This window comes from Callithrix jacchus, chromosome 2, assembly GCF_049354715.1.
Source record: "Callithrix jacchus isolate 240 chromosome 2, calJac240_pri, whole genome shotgun sequence".
NCBI lineage: Eukaryota > Metazoa > Chordata > Mammalia > Primates > Cebidae > Callithrix > Callithrix jacchus.
Genome location: NC_133503.1, coordinates 150,625,725 through 150,646,944, shown reverse-complemented (window position 1 = coordinate 150,646,944; position 21,220 = coordinate 150,625,725). Strand labels below are relative to the sequence as shown.

Here is a 21,220-nt window from a genome sequence, read left to right as displayed (position 1 = left end):
TTTTTATTCCAATACATAATAGTTAAGTTCATTACAGTTGACAGCTGGATAAATAGACATAGAACTGCAGGCAATTTATTTTCTACGCTCATTTGAAAGGAAACATCAGTCATGAAAAGAAACATTAGTTCATGATAGAAAAAAATTTCTGTAGAGAAGCTTTGCCTCTGTTATAATAAACATCTAATTTAATACACAATCTAATTTAATATTATTTTGTCTTAACTTTTAATTTAAAATTTATTTTTGTATAATTTATATATTGACGTGGTTCTGAATTTAAGCAAAAGGGTTTAAAGCAAAAAGTCTCCCCTTCTATAATTAAGAGTCAAAATTATTGTTATTTCAGAAAAGAGGCAATAGAAACAGATTATTCTGGGGAGGGACACTCATGGGCATTAAAATACTGATACTATTCGATTTCCTAAACTGTTCATTTAGCGTTATTCTTTATAATGTGCACAATTACCAGCTATACTCTCTTACAAATATGAAATACTTCAAAACAAAGAGTGAAAAAAAGAAATCTGTCTCCTAGTCTCTCCTTCAGACATTTAGCTGCCTGGTCACTAGCAATCAACTTTTAGGTTTTTATCTTAAAGTTTTTTTTTTTTTTTTTAAACACTGTTGCAATAAATAACCTTGTAGAGACATTATTCCCTATGCATGCCATTATTAGCTTTATTGTGTGTGTGTGTTTTGCAGTAGGACAAACAATATTTTATAAATTTTATGTTCCATATTAACTATTCTCTTCTACACTATAACATGGTGTAAACAGCAGAAGTGTAAATAGTTCCAGATACATTTTATAAGGGGGTGTTGCCTTGGGCCTTGCTGATTGACATTTGGTGTCATTATCACTATTATTACTGTGTTAGTCTTTCAAGCTTTCACTTTGCACTGCAGGGCACAAAGAGAGAGGCATCTGTTACTGTAGGCTGTGGGGAGAACTAGAAACACTTTTACCGAAGTCCCTAGGTTAAATTTCCATTGTTCTTTTTGTTCTGGGCAAACTTCACTTCCCTTGATTTCAGCTTTTTAAGAGCTGTCGTCAGAGCTGTAATGCTCCTATAATAGTCCTCACTCCTTAATGCTTGCTAACCAAAAAATTGCCCGAGGTTTCTCCCACATAGCTCAATGGTTAGAAAATTAAGGTCATTTCTTTCTCTTCTGCCCCACCAAGCAAAAGTCAATGTGAAAAATACATTGGGAATGATGAGAGATATCTATTCCTTAGGAAAGAAATACTGGTAGTGTTACAGAAAAATTGTGGGCAAAGATGGTTCATGTATTAGCCCATGGGGAAGGATTCAATGTTATTTACATGACACTACTCTTGGATCCTAGGTGCTTCTAAACATTTATTAACCGATAGGATTCACTGAAAATAGCAGAAAAATGCAGCTCTCATTTAACATTTAAACAGCTGAACATTGGCCGGGGGCAGTGGCTCACTCCTGTAATCCTAGCACTTTGGGAGGCCGAGGCGGGCGGATCACGAGGTCAAGAGATTGAGACCATCCTGGCTAACATGGTGAAACCCTGTCTCTACTAAAAATACAAAAATTAGCTGGGAGTGGTGGCGTGCGCCTGTAGTCCCAGCTACTAGGGAGGCTGAGGCAGGAGAATTGCTTGAACCCGGGAGACGGAGAGGTTGCAGTGAGCCGAGATCGCGCCACTGCACTCCAGCTTGGCACTTGGCAACAGAGTGAGACTCTGTCTCAAAAACAAAAACAAACAAAGAAACAGCTGAACATTATAGCCTAAAAAAAAAAAAAACCAGGGAAATAAATGGTTTTAATGATTGTTTTTCATAACCATATACACTTGCTACCACTAGATGGCGGTAAAACACAGACCATGAGTTACCATTGGCAGCGAGGGAAGCGGAGACTGGCACTAGGAGAGATCCATTACTTCGGTTTTAACTCCGGAAAAAGCTGGAGTGAAGTTATGCTTATTTACAAAATAGAAATGTCATTTTTATGAAAAGAAACCCTCTTTCCAAGTTATGTTTGTTTAAACTGTATGAAATTACTGGTCTGTAAACCAGAAAAGGTTGATAGACAATTTTATATGATTTGATCTAAAAAGAACTTAGATATCCAGAAGATAGTAGTTGTAATTTAAATTATTTAAGGCTAAAGACAAGCTAAAAAAAAAACACCAACTGCAACCAGGCGACTCTCTTCCTTCAGAGCCTGGCAGTGAGGCCCTAGTACAGTCTGCAAGCTTGGGGATGGTGATGGGGTCACAAGATCGTTGCTGCTGGGTGAAGTGGCTGAGAGGCAGGTAGGAGTATTGAAAGAATATTGGTTATGTTCTATTACCAACTAAATGGTAACATTCTATAGTGTTAATAACTACTGCGTTTTTTCCTAGAAGCATCCCAGGTGCTGCATTTTGGTTAGAGTAAAGGCAAAAAGACGTAGTTGTTGTTCCTACCCTGTATTCTCAAGTCAGGAACAAATATCTCCTTAGTCTGAAGGATGTGAGGGTTTCTCCAGGGATCCAGTATACAGCTTGGGTTTTCCTGCTTTCTCTTTTATCAGCGTGTGCTTCATTTAACTTACATACATCAGAATTCTAGTCAACTTAGAGTTTTACTACAGGGTGGTGCTGTCACAAATCCTGGGATCACTGAGCCCAGAGGCAGCTGACCACAGAGAAGAGCTTCCTACAGCTCATCTGCCTGTGCCTCCTTAGGGCTCCTTGGCCCCCAAGAGCTCTGGCTAAGAAAAAAAGGTCAGTTGCTGAGTACACTCCAGTGGGATTTCTCTGTAGCCTTCATGCCTAAAGAAATACTCACACCAAAAGATTTCAGCACAAACACAAGAAAATACTTCAACAATTGAAATAAAAAAATTTAAAGCTGTCACTTTTTCTGGGGACCAAAGGGATTTTGAACTTACAGGGGGAAGCATAAGAAATCAGAAGTGGAAAAGAATTTAGGTTAAACACCAGCAAGAATTTCTAGCCCTGACAGTGCTTTAGACAATGGGATAGACTATGGAGAGATATTACAGGATCCTTTCTGAAAATTACATCTAACCAAGATGTCTTATGCTTTAGCCTGGCCAAAAAAGTGCAACATATCTTTAACATGACTTCCTACATTCTCTAATTTACGATTTTATTTTTTTCATGCCAAAGGAAACCATGATTTGGAAAGACCAGGAAGGAATCCTTTTGCGTTTTAGAGATGGACTCAGGCATAAAGAAATTAGTTCTCAAGAAGAGGTAGAAGATTAGATGGGTTTGGGAGAAGATCTCTGAATACTTTGGACAGAAGAGGGCCATTTATAGGAACCATGGGAAAGAAAATATGCATAGAAAAATGAATATCAAGAATATAAAGTAAAATGTCAGCAGTTATTTAGGGGTTTGGAATTTAAAAAATTTTTGTTTTCTTCTTCTTCTTTTTTTTTTTTTTTTTGAGATGGAGTTTCGCTCTTGTTACCCAGGCTGGAGTGCAATGGCGCCATCTCAGCTCACCACAACCTCTGCCTCCTGGGTTCAGGCAATTCTCCTGCCTCAGCCTCCTGAGTAGCTGGGACTACAGGCACGCACCACCATGCCCAGCTAATTTTTGTATTTTTAGTAAAGACGGGGTTTCACCATGTTGACCAGGAGGGTCTCGATCTCTTACCTGCCTCGGCCTCCCAAAGTGCTGGGATTACAGGCTTGAGCCACCACACCCGGCCTTATTTTCTAAACTTTTTATGAAAAAAGTTTTGCTTTTATTTTGTTTTGTTTTGTTTGTTTGTTTGTTTGAGAAGCATAGGTTTTCCCCTAAAATTTAGTGTGAAATTCCAAAGTTCAAAGCATACTAGGAAAAGAGGATAATTCTTTGGCCTACTTGACTGAATATTTTTCTGAGTTACTTTTCTAAAACCAGTTGTTTTCTGTCCTTTGGTGAAAGCAATTATAATATATCAGGCCAAATTAGGTTGGTAACACTTCAAGTGACATAAATATCTTATATTTTTAGTATTAAAAGAGTTAATGCTAAAATAGTTAGCATTTACCATGAAATGGTAAGTGCTCTACTTTGTATTAAAGAAAATTTGAGGGCCGGGCGTGGTGGCTCAAGCCTGTAATCCCAGCACTTTGGGAGGCTGAGGCGGGTGGATCACGAGGTCAAGAGATCGAGACCATCCTGGTCAACATGGTGAAACCCCGTCTCTACTAAAAATACAAAAAATTAGCTGGGCATGGTGGTGCGTGCCTGTAATCCCAGCTACTCAGGAGGCTGAGGCAGGAGAATTGCTTGAACCCAGGAGGTGGAGGTTGCAGTGAGCCGAGATGGCACCATTGCACTCCAGCCTGGGTAACAAGAGTGAAACTCCATCTCAAAAAAAAAAAAAAAAAAAAAAGAAAAAGAAAAGAAAAAATTTGAGGAATTAATGATTGGGTCAGCAAAATATGCCAATCACGTCCAACAGGGTTTAAGAGAAGGTCACCTAAACGTATTCACTGGGACTTCTCTCTTACCTGCCTCCCCATAGATGCTCTACCAGTGGTGAAACTCTTCAGGGTTGAACAGTTGTTTTGTTTTGTTTTTAATTCTAGTGGGGCTTTCCAGATCTTACACTCCGGTAAAAGGCCACTTGTAAAAACTATGATGAAGCCACTTAAAAAAAATCTGCAGCCTCTCGAGTAATGACCACCCTCTCTAAGGTGTTCTGAGTCGCTTAGCCAATCACAAGCAAAGTCTTAATATATTATGGGATTATTTTTAGGCATCAAATATGCCTAGAAATTATACAAAGTTGATTTATATTTAAAGTTCTAATTTCAAGTACATTAAGTATACATCTTTTAAATTTAAATAGATTACTAACATGGATAAATTATCTAACTGTGTATTTCCCAATATCTTGAAATTCCTTTCTTGGAGATTATAAGTACACTACCGAAAATGTCCAATCAGGTAGAAGACCATATTTCTTTAGATTTAAGAGCACTGATGGCAGGGTTCAAGTCCAATTTATGAATCTATTTGTTGCAGATTAATAAACATTACTTGAAGAAAGAAGACCAGATATCATACACAGAATATTTTTCATTTTTTAAATATTTATATACACATTTTCTTATAATAATACCTAGATAGTTTGGTTAGAAACAAGAATAGCTACCTGAATGAACTCAAATTGGAATGACTGGTTTTATGTTTGGTAACATTACTTACATTGTTATGCCTTATTTTGTCTGTTCACCTCTCTTTCAGCTCTTATAGAATGATAAGTTTTCTACAGTTATTAAAAACCTCTAGCTTTATAAGATTTTGCTATCATGTAATATTATTAAATCATTTAAGTGTGCCGGGCACGGTGGCTCAAGACTGTAATCCCAGCACTTTGGGAGGCCGAGGCGGGCGGATCACGAGGTCAAGAGATCTAGACCATCCTGGTCAACATGGTGAAACCCCGTCTCTACTAAAAATACAAAAAATCAGTTGGGCATGGTGGCGCATGCCTGTAATCCCAGCTACTCAGGAGGCTGAGGCAGGAGAATTGCCTGAACCCAGGAGGCGGAGGTTGCAGTGAGCCGAGATCGCACCATTGCACTCCAGCCTGGGTAACAAGAGCTAAACTCCGTCTCAAAAAAAAAAAAAAAAAAAAAAAAAAAAGAGAGATCAAAACCATCCTGGCCAACATGGTGAAACCCTGTCTCTACTAAAAATACAAAAAAACTAGCTGGGCATGGTGGTGTGCACCTGCAGTCCCAGCTATCCGGGAAGCCAAGGCAGGAGAATTGCTTGAACCTGGGAGGCGGAGGTTGCAGTGAGCCAAGTTCTGTCTCAAAAAACAAAAATCATTTAAGTGTAAATTTTTTGGACATAGAAATACAGGTACTAAAAAGAATTCATAATCTCCAGCAAAACCTTCAGCAAACAACATGTTAACCATTTGAAAAGGATGGTGGTTGTATTTTATTTTTAATTGCCTGCATTAATTTAAAAAGGCACCATTATACATTATATTACTGATGGATTGATTATATTTTAGGTCTAAGTTACAGTAATAAAAGTTCAGGAAATTTTAAAAAGTAGAACTATACATAATCCTACTATCTAGACCCTATTATCCACTTTTTAAAAATAATATGACATTTTACAGATCAAAGAACATTTTAAGCTCTATACATTTAAACCAATTACAATTAAAATTTCCTTTAGTATTATATTTTCTAGCAATTGTGCCTAGCGTTTTATAAGCCTTCTATCATTTCAGTGTCTTAGCAACCTTATGAGATGGGTACTTTTGGAGCTGTTATTTAACAGCGGAAGAGACCAGGCTTGGAAAAGTTCAGTGACTCACTCAAGTCCATTTACTTGGCAAGAGGAGGTGAAAGTGTTTTAACTAGATCTGACTGTCCTTCATCCAGCTCAGTGCCCTAACTTTACCAGCTGGAAAAAAGAGGACCCCCAAAATCTAAGTGAGTTGTCCAAGGTGCAAGAGCACCTTAATGTATGACACAGGCCTGATTATAATTTATGTTATAGGCCTGATTGTAACTTTTACAACCTCTCAGGATTACTTGCATTTCAATATTTAACATTTCTTAGCCGTCAGTGTTGGCTTTAAACCTGCTTCATGCCCCAGGTTAAATCAGCTTTATTTCATTCCGTCCTTAGTTGTCTATACCAGGGGCTCTCGACTTTTGCACACTGGAAAAATACTGAGGACTTTAACAAATACAGATCCTTGGATCAGATCACCATTTTAAAAAATTTAATTGACCAGAGCTGCAGCCTGGGTACCAGGATAAGAGGTCTCTAGGTTAATCTTGGGATAAGAGGTCTCTAGGTTAATCTAACATGCAGGTAGGGTTGAGAAGTATTGGTCAATACATATAACAACTGGTCATCAACCCTTTCATATATATATTCCAAAACATTTTAGATCATTTTATCACCTTCTTGTATCTATGTCATGTAAAGTATTTTCATAACTTGTATGCCTAGAAGGAACAAGTAAACATCAACATATCAGGTAAATTTTTGTACAAATGAGATATGTAAAAAAAAAGATAAAGTATTGGGTTGAATTGGAATATTGAATTTCAAGCACTAATCATGTACCGTATTATATTAACTGTAACTTAAGCCATGATACAGCCTTCTGCTTCTAGTACTTATGTCAGTTAAGGAAACATAGGTCCAATTAAGTATATCCCTTAGCTCATTTGTTATTTGAAGCAAATACACTCTTTGGGTCTATGGGTTTACAGGAAACAGATTAATATAGCCAAAGTCACTTTCTCTAGCATTGCCTTTGAATTGCTTGAATGAACCAAGAATTTGTATTTATATTTGCGCTTGATTTAAAATTAAATTAAATTAATAACCAGAACTAATTCCCCAAATCAAATTTTTATATCTGTGAGAAACCTGCCCATTCACCAAGCTGTGCTTACCTGAGCAAATGGAGTCACAATCAAGTCATCTCCGTGTCTGAAAAATAAACCAAATCCCACATTAGAAGTCAGCAATAATCTGTGCTCGGTGTTTATCAATATTAAATGGCAAGTTCCATTTTCATGAATTCCCATAGAGAATTACAGTGATTCCATCCTTATTCTTCAGCACATGTTCTTCCCAGCAACTGGGTTAAAGATACGTCTTCGGGGATGTTAACCATTGTCCAACTCCCTGGGTAAACAGAGGGGCTTCTTGATCATCAGCCAGAGTCACTGTTGCTTTTTAGGTACACAGCATATGCAGTAGTAGAAATCGTGTTGCAGCAGTGGGGCCTGAGTTTTACTTTTGGCTTCTTTCTATAGTTATTAGTAAGGAGTGCTACAGAAGGAACCAGCCACTGCAGCGACTTCAGTGAGAGAACCCTTGACCATCTAACATTTGAAGGTGATTAGTATGGAGTGTTCCACATCATCCCATGTAAAGTCTTGGACAGGCTAGGAACTGTAGATGACATGGGACTGCATCATACACTAATAAAAACCCACTGAAAGTTTCAACTGACTCACATCCCAGCCACTGTAGTTACTGGGGAATGTTACTCCGTGTGTGCTGTTGCTGCACAACTCCAGCTACACGGTGCCTGGGGTATGGGAGCGAGGTGTCAGCATGACGTGTCTTGGAGGGACAGGGAAAGGCAAGGAAAGTTGTGCAACATTCTAGTTAGAGGAAAGTGAGAAACTGGGGCCCAGTGTTCTTTTGTGGTATTTCTTCGCATGAATAATTTGAGAGAAGGATTTCCAGAGTCACCATCAGCTATTTCTTTATCTAGCTAGCTAAAGTTCTTAAATCAAATGTGAATGCTGTTATTCAACACAGACAGCTTCCTGGACATGACCCTAACTGAGAACAGGGCAAATAAACTTTTCACTCACTCATGAACGATCTGAAAAGGACTCGAGTGACCCCAAACATCACCCATGAAATATGACGTGGTACAGGGAGCGGATGGACGATGTCACTAAATAAATTGTTACCAATAGCTAGACGAGATGGTGTGGTCATCATCAAACCATGTGGAGATCTTGAAAATTAAAATGTGGGAAATAAAACCAAAAGAAGGTAAAAAGCAATTTAAAAGAAGCATGTGTTATTTTACACCCTCTTAGTTCCAGAAGCATGTTTTTCAAGAGGCACCTGCTCTTTATAGAGATTATTCATAGAACTCTAGAACAATAAGAAAGTAGGACATTGGGTTTCATGATCATTTTATAGAGGAGGCAACTGAGGTTCAGAGAGGGCATAAGTTGTAAAAGCTAATAAGTAGTAGAGGCAGGATTTCAATCAAAAAAGGTATTTTCTCATCTTGAAGTTTAATTGCCATTGTAACAGTATTAAGAGGTGAAGGTCTGCAAGAAGTAATTAGGTCATGAGGGCTCCACGCTCTGGAATGAATTAATGCTGTTATGGTGGGAGTGGGTTAGTTATCTTGAGTGGGTTGTTACAAAGTGAGCCCAGCCCCTCATGCTTTTTCTTTCACATGTGCTCACTTGCCCTTCCATCTTTCCATCCTTTGGGATGATGCATCCCAAATGCACTAATCAGAGGCTGATGCCATGCCCTTGGACTGCCCAGCCTCTAGAACTGTAAGATATATACTTCTTTTCTATATAAATTACCCTGTCTGTACTACTCTGTTATAGTAACAGAAACTGGACTAAGATACTATTCTTCTGTTATCAATAAATAATTTACATAACTCTCAGAAAAAGAAAAAAAAAGTCTTCGGAGGTCAGGCCCAGAGAGGCTCTTTCCTAGAATAATGGTGCAGGGTGTGAGCAGGCCTGGTGCACTGAAGTGGTAAGGAGGCCACTGTGCCCCAGGGAGCCAGCAGGGAGGGATGAAGCCAAGAAAGCCTAGCAGTTGCCTAGATGAGGAAGAAGCAGATAAGGAGCTGCAATGAGAAGCTCAGTGATTCTAGAGAAGGCCATGCAAGGCAGGAAATGCCAGAATCGTGGGTGGTAATGAGCCAGGCTGCAGATCATGGAGACCTTGCACGACATGTACAAGAACTGGGATTTTACTCTCTGATGGAAGTTTGGGTTGGAATTTCAGTTCTGCCACATACTAGGTGTGTGAACTTGTGCAAGTTATTAAACTTCCCTTTCCCTTGGTCACCTCTTCTGTAAAATGGAGATAATAGCTCATACATATAGTGTTGTTTTGGGATTCAATAAATTAATAATGTTAAGTGCTGAAAAATGTGCTACCACACAGTAAATATTCAAAAAAACATTGCTATAATAATAATTAGCAGTAGTAAATAGTTTTAAATCATAATGGTTTTTGCTTGCTATGCAGTCAGGAAATTGCAAACACTCAGAAAACTGATACTTCGTTAAGAAGAACTATTGAGCCCCTGTGACAGGTCTATAAAAGATTGAGGGCTTTAAAGGGGCAAAAGTGGAAGCATGGAGACCAGTGTAGAGAACAGAAGAGATGAGGACCTAAACTAAATCAGTGGTAGTTGAGAGAGAGAGGGAAGATGACAGCATTAAAAGCTCTGGGGGAAAGAAAAAGTTCTAGGGAAAAAAAGTTATGAAAATTTTAAACATTTACAAAAGTAAAAAGAATGTTATCATGGCAGGTATATTTTATATACAATATCAACTATTCCAACAATATTGCAAGGTAGGTGATATTACTCCCATTTTTCAGATGAGAAAATTGTAGCTCAAATTGTTTAAGAGACTTAACACAAAGACACGCAGGTAGTAAGCAGCACAGCCATGCCTGGAATGGTCCCTTTTTATGCTATGCATTGGCGGATTCCTGTGAAACAGCTTAAAAAGATTAAAAATAAAGCTCTAGGAAAATAGCCCAATAAGTACAAATTTCAAAATGATGCCAGGGCTGGCCAGCTACATTTCTTCCTTGACCTACCATTCTGACATTGCCTCTGGCTGTGTCATATAGGCAAAATGTAGTGCTACAATTTTTCTTATGTACTTATTTTGAAACAATAGCCTAACTCCCACAAAACAACTAAGAAATACTTCCAGATACATCAGTGTTTAAAAAGCATGAACACAAAATCCAGAGCTAAGTACTACAGCATTTGACAGCTTTTTTCTTATGTACTTATTTTGAAAAAGTAGCCTGACTCCCACAAAACAACTAAGAAATACTTCCGGATACACCAGTGTTTAAAAAGCATGAATACAAAATCCAGAGCTAAGTACTACATCATTTGACAGCTTTCTACACATACAAAGACAAAGGCACCTTTAGGGTTCATTTGAAACCAAACATTCTTGTGAGTCATGGAGAAATCAGTAAACTGTGTAGTGCATTAGAAGTCCAAACACAACAGACATTTTCAATAGCTGTATATACTACATATATTGCATTCAAGATAGTTCAATAGTTTCTGAGATTAAAAAATGTTATTAAAAATTCAGTGATGGAAGGTATATTACAAAAGGAGAAAAGACATGCCATATATGCCTACTTGATTGGCCAGTTCGATAGACTATTAGTCTGACTCACTGCATGGCCAAGCTGAAGACAGATTGTTAAATGGACGAGAGGCAGTTCAGACAGCCAAAATTGAAATAACATGTAATTGTCCCAAGCTATAGTGTCTTCTTTCATTTATTCTTTCTATTTATCCTACTATGAAGTTTATTTTTTCAGAACTAAGTTATCTTGGCCAGGGCACATTATCAATCTGAAATGAATCCATGGAAATATGTCCCCTAATCTTGTACATAGATTACATTGGATTTGAATCTTTCACAACTCAAAAGGGTTGCATATTTATTAAAATGTTTAAATTTTTTCTTCGGTTGTATTTCCTTCACAAGTCTTACAAATTATATACTTAGAATATACAATATTTAAGTGATTTACCAGTCTTGCTTGACTTCCTATGAAAGCATAAAGAAAGAAAGTTATACTTTTACTGAAGGAAATATGTTATTTTTTAATAAATTGCCCAGCAATGGTTTCTGCCAAATATCTCAAGATAGTTTCATTTTAGTAACAGTAAAATGTATTCCTAGTATTTCGGTGGCAGATGTCCTCAATAAAGAGGTTATATCCTATTCATTTATTTTCAAAAGTATGTAATGCTTAAATTATCTCTGAATATGTACCTAACATATAATTAAACAATTTTTGTCTAAGTCCTCAACTCAATATTAAAACAAATCTCTTCAGACATACTCTTACTAGTATAATGAGGCAGGTAAAACGTATTTTTATCTGTGGTTAGAAGAAAATAAATATGATACAAACATCTTTTAATTGTGTCATACAAATTGCTTTTAATAATTTAAAAACAGATCTGGTAGTTAAGATCAACAGAAGATTCACTTTGTGAATATGATTTGGCTTAAAGTATGTGTGGGTTTCAATGAATTGAATAATAACACATGCTAAAATAATTCCCATGAAATAAAATGATTCTGAAATTTTGCACCTGAACAATTTTACCAAAAAGAAACTTTATTTAAAGTGCCTTGCCAAGTAAAGTGGGGTTGGGAGGGATTATAATAAATGTAATAAATTGGGGCTTCCTGAGATGGAAAGAGACAATTAGGGTCTCCTATAAAGTGTGACTGAGAAGCTTGATTATCATTGCCTGGACACTTGAAATTGCACCTCCTGGTAATGTGAATTTTGGGTGAGGATAATGCAGTATTGACTTTTATTTAAATAAAAATAAATATAACAACAATAACCCTTAACAAAAACAGCTGGGATCTGTTATAAGGAAAATACAGCTCTTGGTCAGGCGTGGTGGGTTACGACTATAATGCCAGCACTTTGGGAGACTGACGTGGGTGGATCATGCGGTCAGGAGTTTAAGACCAGCCTAGCCAAGATGGTAAAACCCCGTCTTTACTAAAAATACAAAAATTAGCCAGGCGTGATGGCACACACCTATAATCCCAGCTGCATGGGAGGCTGAGGGAGAGAATTGCTTGAATCCGGGAGGGTGAGGTTGCAGTGAGCCAAGATTGTGCCACTGCACTCCAGTCTGGGAGACAGAGCGAGAATCTGTCTCAAAAAAAAACTGGAGTGTTCATGGGGGACAGGTGGAGAATGAGGCATAGCAAGGCTCAGAAAAAAAGTCATTTTGACACTGTGTGTCTGTCTGTATGTATGTAAGTATGTATGCGGGTGAACAGATTGGTGCCCAGGTCACAGTCACAGTAGAATCCAAGTGCAGAAACTTCTAGAACAGACAGGATGAGCCATCACAGGTCAGTGTGGGAGTCAGTGTCACACTGGTCTTAAGTTTCATGATGTCCAAGGAGACGCCACATGCTCTGCCACCTCTGGTTACCAGGAACTGAACCAGAGTCATCTTCATGAGTCCCAGGGTGCCTTGCCTTTCCCAAAGATAAAGACTTGCTGAGTCCTGAGCTAGCGCTGCTGGAGGCAGGAGAATGCAAGGCTCAACAGTACACTATTTTTTTTTTTTTTCCACAAGAGAAATGGCAGTAGAGTCAAGAACTTCTATTCTCTATCCCCTCTGCCATCCTTTACTTCTGTGTTATCACTTTATTTTCTACCCTTATTCTTTCTGTAATAAGAAGACAGAAACAAGCAAGACACTGAAAGCAAGAAATCCAGATGCCCACACTCCTATGGAGACTTCGTTGGGATCTATAAATGGTTCAAGTACTTAAATATGAAAAAGCCTGTTGTCATCTTAAAAAAATAAGTTAAACCAACATCAGCACCTGAAAATATAATTTCCTAAACAAGTTCAAGATTGGTTGAAATCTTAAATACACTAGGTGGCAACCTTTCTCTGCTTTACTATTACTAAATCATAAAGAAAAGGTGATACGGTTAATTAGAAGAAAGTTTTTACTTTATGGAACAAAGACCCCCCCAACCTACGATATTTAAAGCATTAGTGGCCATGTAAGGCATACTGCTTCTGAATATCGCACATTGCAATTTTTAGCATGACAAAGGATTGCATGAACTAGCACTTTGAAGAAGTCATAGGCTGGAGCTTACACTGGAATCTAATCTTTGTGTTTTTTTGTTTTTGTTTTTGTTTTTAATGACATGGAGGTTTGCTATGTTGCCCAGACTGGCCTTGAACTCCTGAGCTCAAATGACCCTCCTCTCAGTCTATGGGGTGCCTAGGACTACGGGTATGCACCATCGCGCAGGGTGAACGAAATCTTGTGCCAACTTCTGTCATCTTCTGTGCTTCACTCACTCTTACTGGAAAGATATTTGCCTTTGAAGTTTGTCAATAGGATTAGGACACTGATAAACACAGAAAATTAAAATAAACGTTTTGAAATATATTATAAGGCCAAAATTTTGATAATTTTGAAATCCTTAGTATCTGTCTTCCCTGAGACTAAAAACTATCATCCACCCATCAATTCATTCTTGACCACTTCTTTTAGAATTATAGAGAAACAAGTATGTTCTAATTTTTAAATGAATATACAAATATTTCTGGGGGCCTAGGCTATTTGACAACATCCAAGGATGAGCTATAGGAGGAGCCATGTCTACTCACAACTCTCCAGTCCCATTTTCATAGAAGTATGGACATATACAACAAATAGTAAACACATAACTTACTTGATCTGTGTGTGTGTGTGTGTGTATGTGTATTTATACATATACCCATACATGCACAGGCACACACACACACACACACACACACGCACACAACTTTTTTCAATCTAATCTTTTTTTTTCTAATGACTTGGAGGTTTGCTATGTTGCCCAGTCTGGCCTTGAACTCCTGGGCTCAAGCGATGTCCTTGTCTCAGTCTATGGGGTGTTTAAATTAATATTTCATGTATATATGTATGTGTGTGTGTATGCACCCATATATGCAAAACACACACACACACACAAACACAGACACACGGATCAAGTAGGTTATATTATGTGTTTGTTTTATATTTCCATACTTCTACATACATATATAGGAAGTATACACATACATATACATACTTTGGGAGATGTAGAAGAACTTAAAGAACCATCCAAAGATAACTACTGATAACATTTTCCCACTGCATGTATGTGAGCACATATATGTAACACAGTATGTGACTATTATGGAATACATACTTCCTTATAGAATTAGAATCTTAGTGTATATTCAAATGTATATCCTGCTTTTAGCATTAAACATTAATGAACCATAAGTAATTCTACATGCTTTTATTCTTTTAAAATACTTTTAATTATTCCAATCTATATTTGGTAATCTCTAAAATTTTTCGAGTTATGTGAATCTGCATGTATTAAAATGTGAGCATTGATTCTATTTTAAAATAAAATTTAAAAATAATCATATGGGTTTTTCAGACTAATTTCAGTTCATTTATCATTCATTCATTTTTAAGAAGCTATTTATTAAAGGAAATAGGCTTATTTTAATTAAATATTCATAAGACAAAGCTAAATATCAAAATGCTACATGAGAAACTGGGCTGCATAGGGAATTCATAGGAGTGTTAAACATTTTGTATTGCTACCCTCTTAAAGTCATGAAACTCTAATTTCAGACAATAAAATTATTCTGTAAAATGTGACTACCAAAAAAAGTTTGCAAAACCAAATTATTCTTTCATAGATAGTATTTAAAAGAGATTTGTTTTCCCAAAAATAATGTTCACTCTGACAAATTATAAATTTAAGAATATAATGATTTAAAATTACTTATAAAGGAGGCATTAAGTTTTTTGATAAACTCTAAGTAATCTATTTAGTAAACAAGACCAAAAATACATTAAAAACTGTTTCCTTGGTATTAGACACACTTGAAGGTACAGATCCTCTGTATTGCTTGGCCTTTAAGTTTAAAACTAGCTCCATTTAAGTCAAAATAAATTAAGCAGTATGTCTATCTGTGAAACCCTGGGAATAAAGTTCCTAATGTAATAAAGCCAACCTCAGTTACAAGTTAACGTGCTTTTCCTCTTTGAAGCTATTGTCACTTAGAATTAAAATTATTTACACAAAAACTTGTACTAAAAACACAACTACCAAAACTTTCATTTTGGCAAGCATGTCCAGCAACCTTTTACTGAAAATCAAAGAAAACATCAATTAATGTATGAGTAAAATGAAAGCTGTTTAGTATTGTGTGAGGTAATAGCTTCCAAATGGAAACTTTTCAGTGCCAAACTCAAGCCACGTGTTTGTATATCTGTGTATGCAGCCTTGTTGGTGTTTCGATCATTCTAAATGTACGTATCAGTCATCAAATTGAAATGTTTACCCCCATTTAAGGAGCACATGAGATCTGTATTCCACACTATCATGAAAAAGAGGCCCCAAATCATAGGCCTTTCCTCAATTTTAACAGACAAATAGCTAACATTCTATTATACAAAACCAGGTGAATGAATGCACACCTGTCCATTAAAATTCTTAACTTTATGAGGAAATAGATTATCTCATGTGCTTTTTACTCTTTCTTTGCCCTCAAATTGTAATAGCCTCATAGACTTGAGTGGCAATTTGTCCTGAAGTCTCTTACTGATGTCCAACAAAGTGAGTGGACACCCTGTTAGTTTCAGCACTGGAGGCATTTGTAACATGTTACCATTGTTTTTTCTTTCTATTCTTTTGAAAAATTTTAAAAAAGATGTGGGATCTCACTCTGTTGCCCAGGCTGGAGTGCAGTGGCACAATTCACAGCTCACTGCAGACTCAAGCGACCCTCTTGCCTCAGCCTCCCAAGCAGTTGGAACTACAGGTGCAAACCACTATTTTTATTTTCTAAAGAAGGCTAGAATTTTTTTTTTAGATGAGGGTCCAACTTAATGGCCCAGGCTGGAGTGCAGTGGTGTGATCATAGCCCACTGCAGCCTCAATTTACTGGGCTCAAGCAATCCTCCCACATCACCCTCTTCCAAGTAGCTGGGACTACAGGCATGCATCACCATGCCCAGCTAATTTTTGCAGAGATGTGGTTTCACCATATTGCCCAGGTTGGCCTCAATCTCTTGGGCTCAAGTGATGCACCCACCTCAGCCTCCTAAAGTGCTGGGATGGCAGGCATGAGTCACCACGCCTGGCTAGAATTCTTTTAAAAAGTCAGAGTACAAATATCCAATGATATTATAAATAATACTATAAATAGTTATCATTAGAAAACAACAACGATGGCTGGGCGTGGTGGCTCACGCCTGTAATCCCAGCACTTTGGGAGGCCGAGGCGGGTGGATCACGACGTCAAGAGATCGAGACCATCCTGGTCAACAAGGTGAAATCCCGTCTCTACTAAAAATACAAAAATTAGCTGGGCATGGTGGTGCGTGCCTGTAGTCCCAGCTACTCGGGAGGCTGAGGCAGGAGAATTGCTTGAACCCAGAAGGCGGAGGTTGTGGTGAGCCGAGATCGTGCCATTGCACTCCAGCCTGGGTAACAAGAGCGAAACGTCTCAAAAAAAGGAAAAAAAAACAACAACAACAATGTAAGTAATATTTGTCAAATGGTTACTTTGTGCCAAGCACTGTGCAAAGCACTTTAAAATTGTTACCTCTGATTAAACTACTTTTGTAGATTTGAAAAAGGAGGCCCACAAAGGATACAAAACCACATGCCCATGAGTGACAGAGTCAGGATTCAAATTTAGGCCATATGGCTTTGGAGCTCTGCTCTCAAATACTATACAATTTTGCATCTAGGATGCACTCTTTAATGCCAAAATTTATCCAAAACAGTGCTTACTCTTTAGTACACTGTCCATTTCAAAGAGATGATACACTAAAGACAATGAGTGGAAGAGTTTAAACATAAATGCAAAATAAAATACCAAAATCAAACAAAATCAAAGCAACACGACAATACCAACAACTTATAAAACAAAACAAGCTTGGCATAATTAAAAATTTTCATGTTATATAATCCTAAAATTAAATAGTAAAGTAATTTTTGGTTTCTCATCCAGGTTCTAGTTCTGGGTGATAGTAAAGTAACATCTGTCCATATTCAAAATGTAGCAAGACTGTATGTTAGTCACATGTAACAAAGGCCTCCTAAAAATAGCATATATGCACATATACACTAATACAAAAATATATGTAAATTTATATATTTATATATTATATATACGTGTGTGTGTGTGTGTGTGTGTGTGTGTGTGTGTGTGTGTAGAATCCCAGGGAGACTCTGTGAGCTCTCATTCTTTTGACATAGGCATTTTGGTTTTCTGGCTTCTATGTTTCAAATAGGGAAAGATACTATGGAAGAACAGCCTACCACCATTCTTAATCAGCATTAAGGGAATTTATTATTTTGCCTATACTACTCCATAGGAAGAGTCTTTAAAGAACATCTATGCTGTTAACATTGCATATTTAAGCTATGTTTTATATGATTAAAAATATCATTTAACTTTAGAAAAGAATGTGACTGATATGGTTTGGCTGTGGCCCCACCCAAATCTCATCTTGAATTGTAACTTCCACAATTCCCACATGTTGTGAGAGGATCCTGGTGAGAGATTATTGAATTATGTGGGCGGGTTTTTCCTGAGCTGTTCTCCTGATAGTGAATGAGTCTCATGAGATCTGATTTTTAAGAAAGAGGCATTCCCCTGATCAAGCTGTCTCTCTTTGCCTGCTGCCATACACGTAAGATGTGAATTGCTACTCCTTGCCTTCCCCCATGATTGTGCGGACTCCCCAGCCACATGGCACTGTGAGTCCATTTAAACCTCTTTCTTTTGTAAGTTGCCCAGTCTTGGGTATGTCTTTATCAGCAGAGTAAGAACAGACTAATACAGTGACCTTCAAAGATATTTAGTTTTCTGAAATTTAAACCATTGGCTCACATCTTATTAATATTTTAAAAATTAAGAAACAACTCAATAGCAAGATAAACAAATAATCTGATTTTAAAATGGGCAAAAAACTTGAATAGGTCAGTCTCAAAACAATGGCCTGGCACAATGGCTCATACCTGTAATCCTAGCACCTTGGGAGGCTGAGGAAGTAGAACAGCTTAAGCCCAGGAGTTTGAGACCAGCTTGGGCAACATAGCAAGACCCCCCTCTCTACAAAAAAAATAAAATCAAAACAAGATCTACAAAAGAAGTTAACAGGTATGTGAAAAATTGCTCAACATAACCAATCTTAAGTGAAATGCAAATTAAAACCATGATGAGATATCACCTGACACCTATAAGAATGGCTTTTATCAAAAAAGGTAACAAATGTTGGTGAGGATGCGGAGAAAAGGAAACCCTTTTACACTGTTGTAAACTAATACAGTCGCTATGGAAAACAGTATGAAGGCTCTTCAAAAAATTAAGGATAAAACTACCATGTGATCCAGCAATTTTATTTCTGGGTATATATCCAAAGAAAATGAAATCAGTATGTCAGAGATACCTGCATGCCCATGTTTGTTGCAGCAGTAGTCCCAAAATAGCCAAAATATGGAACTGACCTAAGTGTCCAACAACAGATGAATGATTAAAGAAAATGTAATATAGATATATACACACACACATATGTATACACACAATAGAATCCTACTCAGGCTTAAAAACGGGTTATCCTGCCATTTGTGACAATATGGAGGTACCTAGAATACATTATGCTTAGTGACATAAGCCAGGCAAAAAAGATAAATACCATGTGATCTCACACATATGTGGAACCTAAAACAAAATCAAACTTATAGAAGCATAGAGTAGAATGATGTTTACCAGGGACTGGGGCAGGGCCTGGGGGAAAATGGGAAGATGTGGAATGGGAGATGTTGGTGAAAGAGTACAAAGTTTCTGTCAAAAAAGAAACAATTTCGGAGAGAGATCCAAGATGGCTGATCACTAACAGCTCAGGATTGTAGCTCCCAGTGAAAGCTCAGAGAATGAGAGGACGCCACACTTTCAGACGAATTTTCGTCGCTCACGGACCAGCAGATTTCTAGTGGAGGAGCCCCACGGGTCGCCAGCACGACTCTTGTGGCCGGCGTAGCGGTTTTGCCGGCGCCTTGGTGCGGCAGCTCTTCATGAAGAGTAAACGGGACTGGTTCCCTTACTGACCGGTGTTTGGAGCTCCGGGAAGGCAGAGCCGCTTGTTGCGGACTCAAGAAGGAAGCCAGACCAGAGATTCCCGGGCAGAAGAGCACCATCAGTCTTATCGCTGCTATTTTGGCCGGCGCAGTGGGTTGCTTGACTCCCAGCACTGGGAATCACTAAATTGGACGTCGACTCAGAAACCTAATTAGAAAGGTGGTAATTGTAAAGACGACAGATGGATAAATTTATAATAAAGGGAAAAAAACCAGCCTAAGAAGGCTGAGCATACCCAAAATCAGAACCCCTCTCCCTCTACAGGGGATTGCAGTTCCTCATCAGCAACGGAACAAGCCCTGATGGAAAAGGACTGTGCTCTATTATCTGAAGTAGGCTTCAGAAGGTGGATGATAAGAAACTTCTGGGAATTAAAAGAACTTGTTCTAACCCAATGTAAAGAAACTAAGAACTTTGAAAAAAGGTTTGACGAAATGCTGAAAAGAATAGACAATATAGAGAGGAATATAAATGAACTAACGGAGTTGAAAAATACAACACGAGAACTTAGTGAAATATGCACAAGTTTAAATAGCAGAATGGATCAAGCAGAAGAAAGGATATCAGAGGTTGAAGACCAACTTAATGAAATAAAATGACAAGACAAGAATAGAGAAAAAAGGATGAAAATGAATGAGCAAAGTCTCCAAGAAATATGGGACTATGTGAAAAGACCCAATCTACGTTTGATTGGTGTACCTGAATGTGATGGAGAGAATGAATCCAAGCTGGAAAATACTTTTCAGGATATTATCCAGGAAAATTTTCCCAATCTAGCAAAGCAGGACACTCTATTCAACCCCAGGTAATACAGAGAACACCACAAAGATATTCCTCAAGAAGAGCAACCCCAAGGCACATAATTGTTAGATTCACCAGGATTGAAATGAAGGAGAAGATACTAAGAACAGCCAGAGAGAAAGGCCAGGTTACCCAGAAAGGGAAGCCTATTAGACTTACAGCAGATCTCTCAGCAGAAACCCTACTAGCCAGAAGAGAGTGGGGGCCAATATTCAACATACTTAAAGAAGAAAACTTTCAGCCTAGAATCTCATATTCTGCCAAACTAAGCTTCACAACTGAAGGAAAAATCTTTTATGAACAAGCAAGTACTCAGAGATTTTATTACCACCAGGCCTGCTTTACAAGAATGTCTGAAAGAAGCATTATACATAGAAAGGAACAACCAGTATGAGCCTTTCTAAAAATATACCAAAAAGTAAAGAGCATCAACATAAAGAAGAATTTACACCAACAAATGGATCAAACAGCCAGTTAAAATCAAATGGCAGTAACCCTAAATTTAAATTGACTAAATCCCCCAATCAAAAGATACAGCCAAAACCTAACGGTATATCCAAAGATACACAAAGACTCAAAACAAAGGTTTGGAGAAAAATTTACCAACCAAATGGAGAGCAAAAATAAATAAATAAACAAAAAGCAGGAGTTGCAATTCTCATATTTGATAAAATAGATTTCAAAGCAACAAAGATACAGTGGTAAAAGGACAATGCAACAATAAGAGATCTTAATACCCAGATACATAAGACCCATAACAAGATTTAGACTCAATGAGACAGAAAATTAATAAGGATATCCAGGACTTCAACTCAGATCTGGAACAAGTAAACTCAATAAATATTTATAGAGTTCTCCATTTTAAATACACAAAATATTGATTGGGCATTATTAATACC

General features: G+C 37.6%; 1 protein-coding gene across 14 annotated transcripts in view; it reads right to left on the bottom strand.

Annotated features, from left to right (window-relative positions):
* The window catches only part of PDE4D (phosphodiesterase 4D), a 1,594,380-nt gene that overhangs the window by 231,581 nt on the left and 1,341,579 nt on the right, over positions 1–21,220 (bottom strand). For all 14 annotated transcript variants that reach the window (XM_078365479.1, XM_078365477.1, XM_078365476.1 and 11 more), the window contains one exon: positions 7,429–7,465. In XM_078365479.1, coding sequence (XP_078221605.1) covers positions 7,429–7,465 — 37 coding nt within the window. The remainder of the gene's footprint in view (positions 1–7,428; positions 7,466–21,220) is intronic.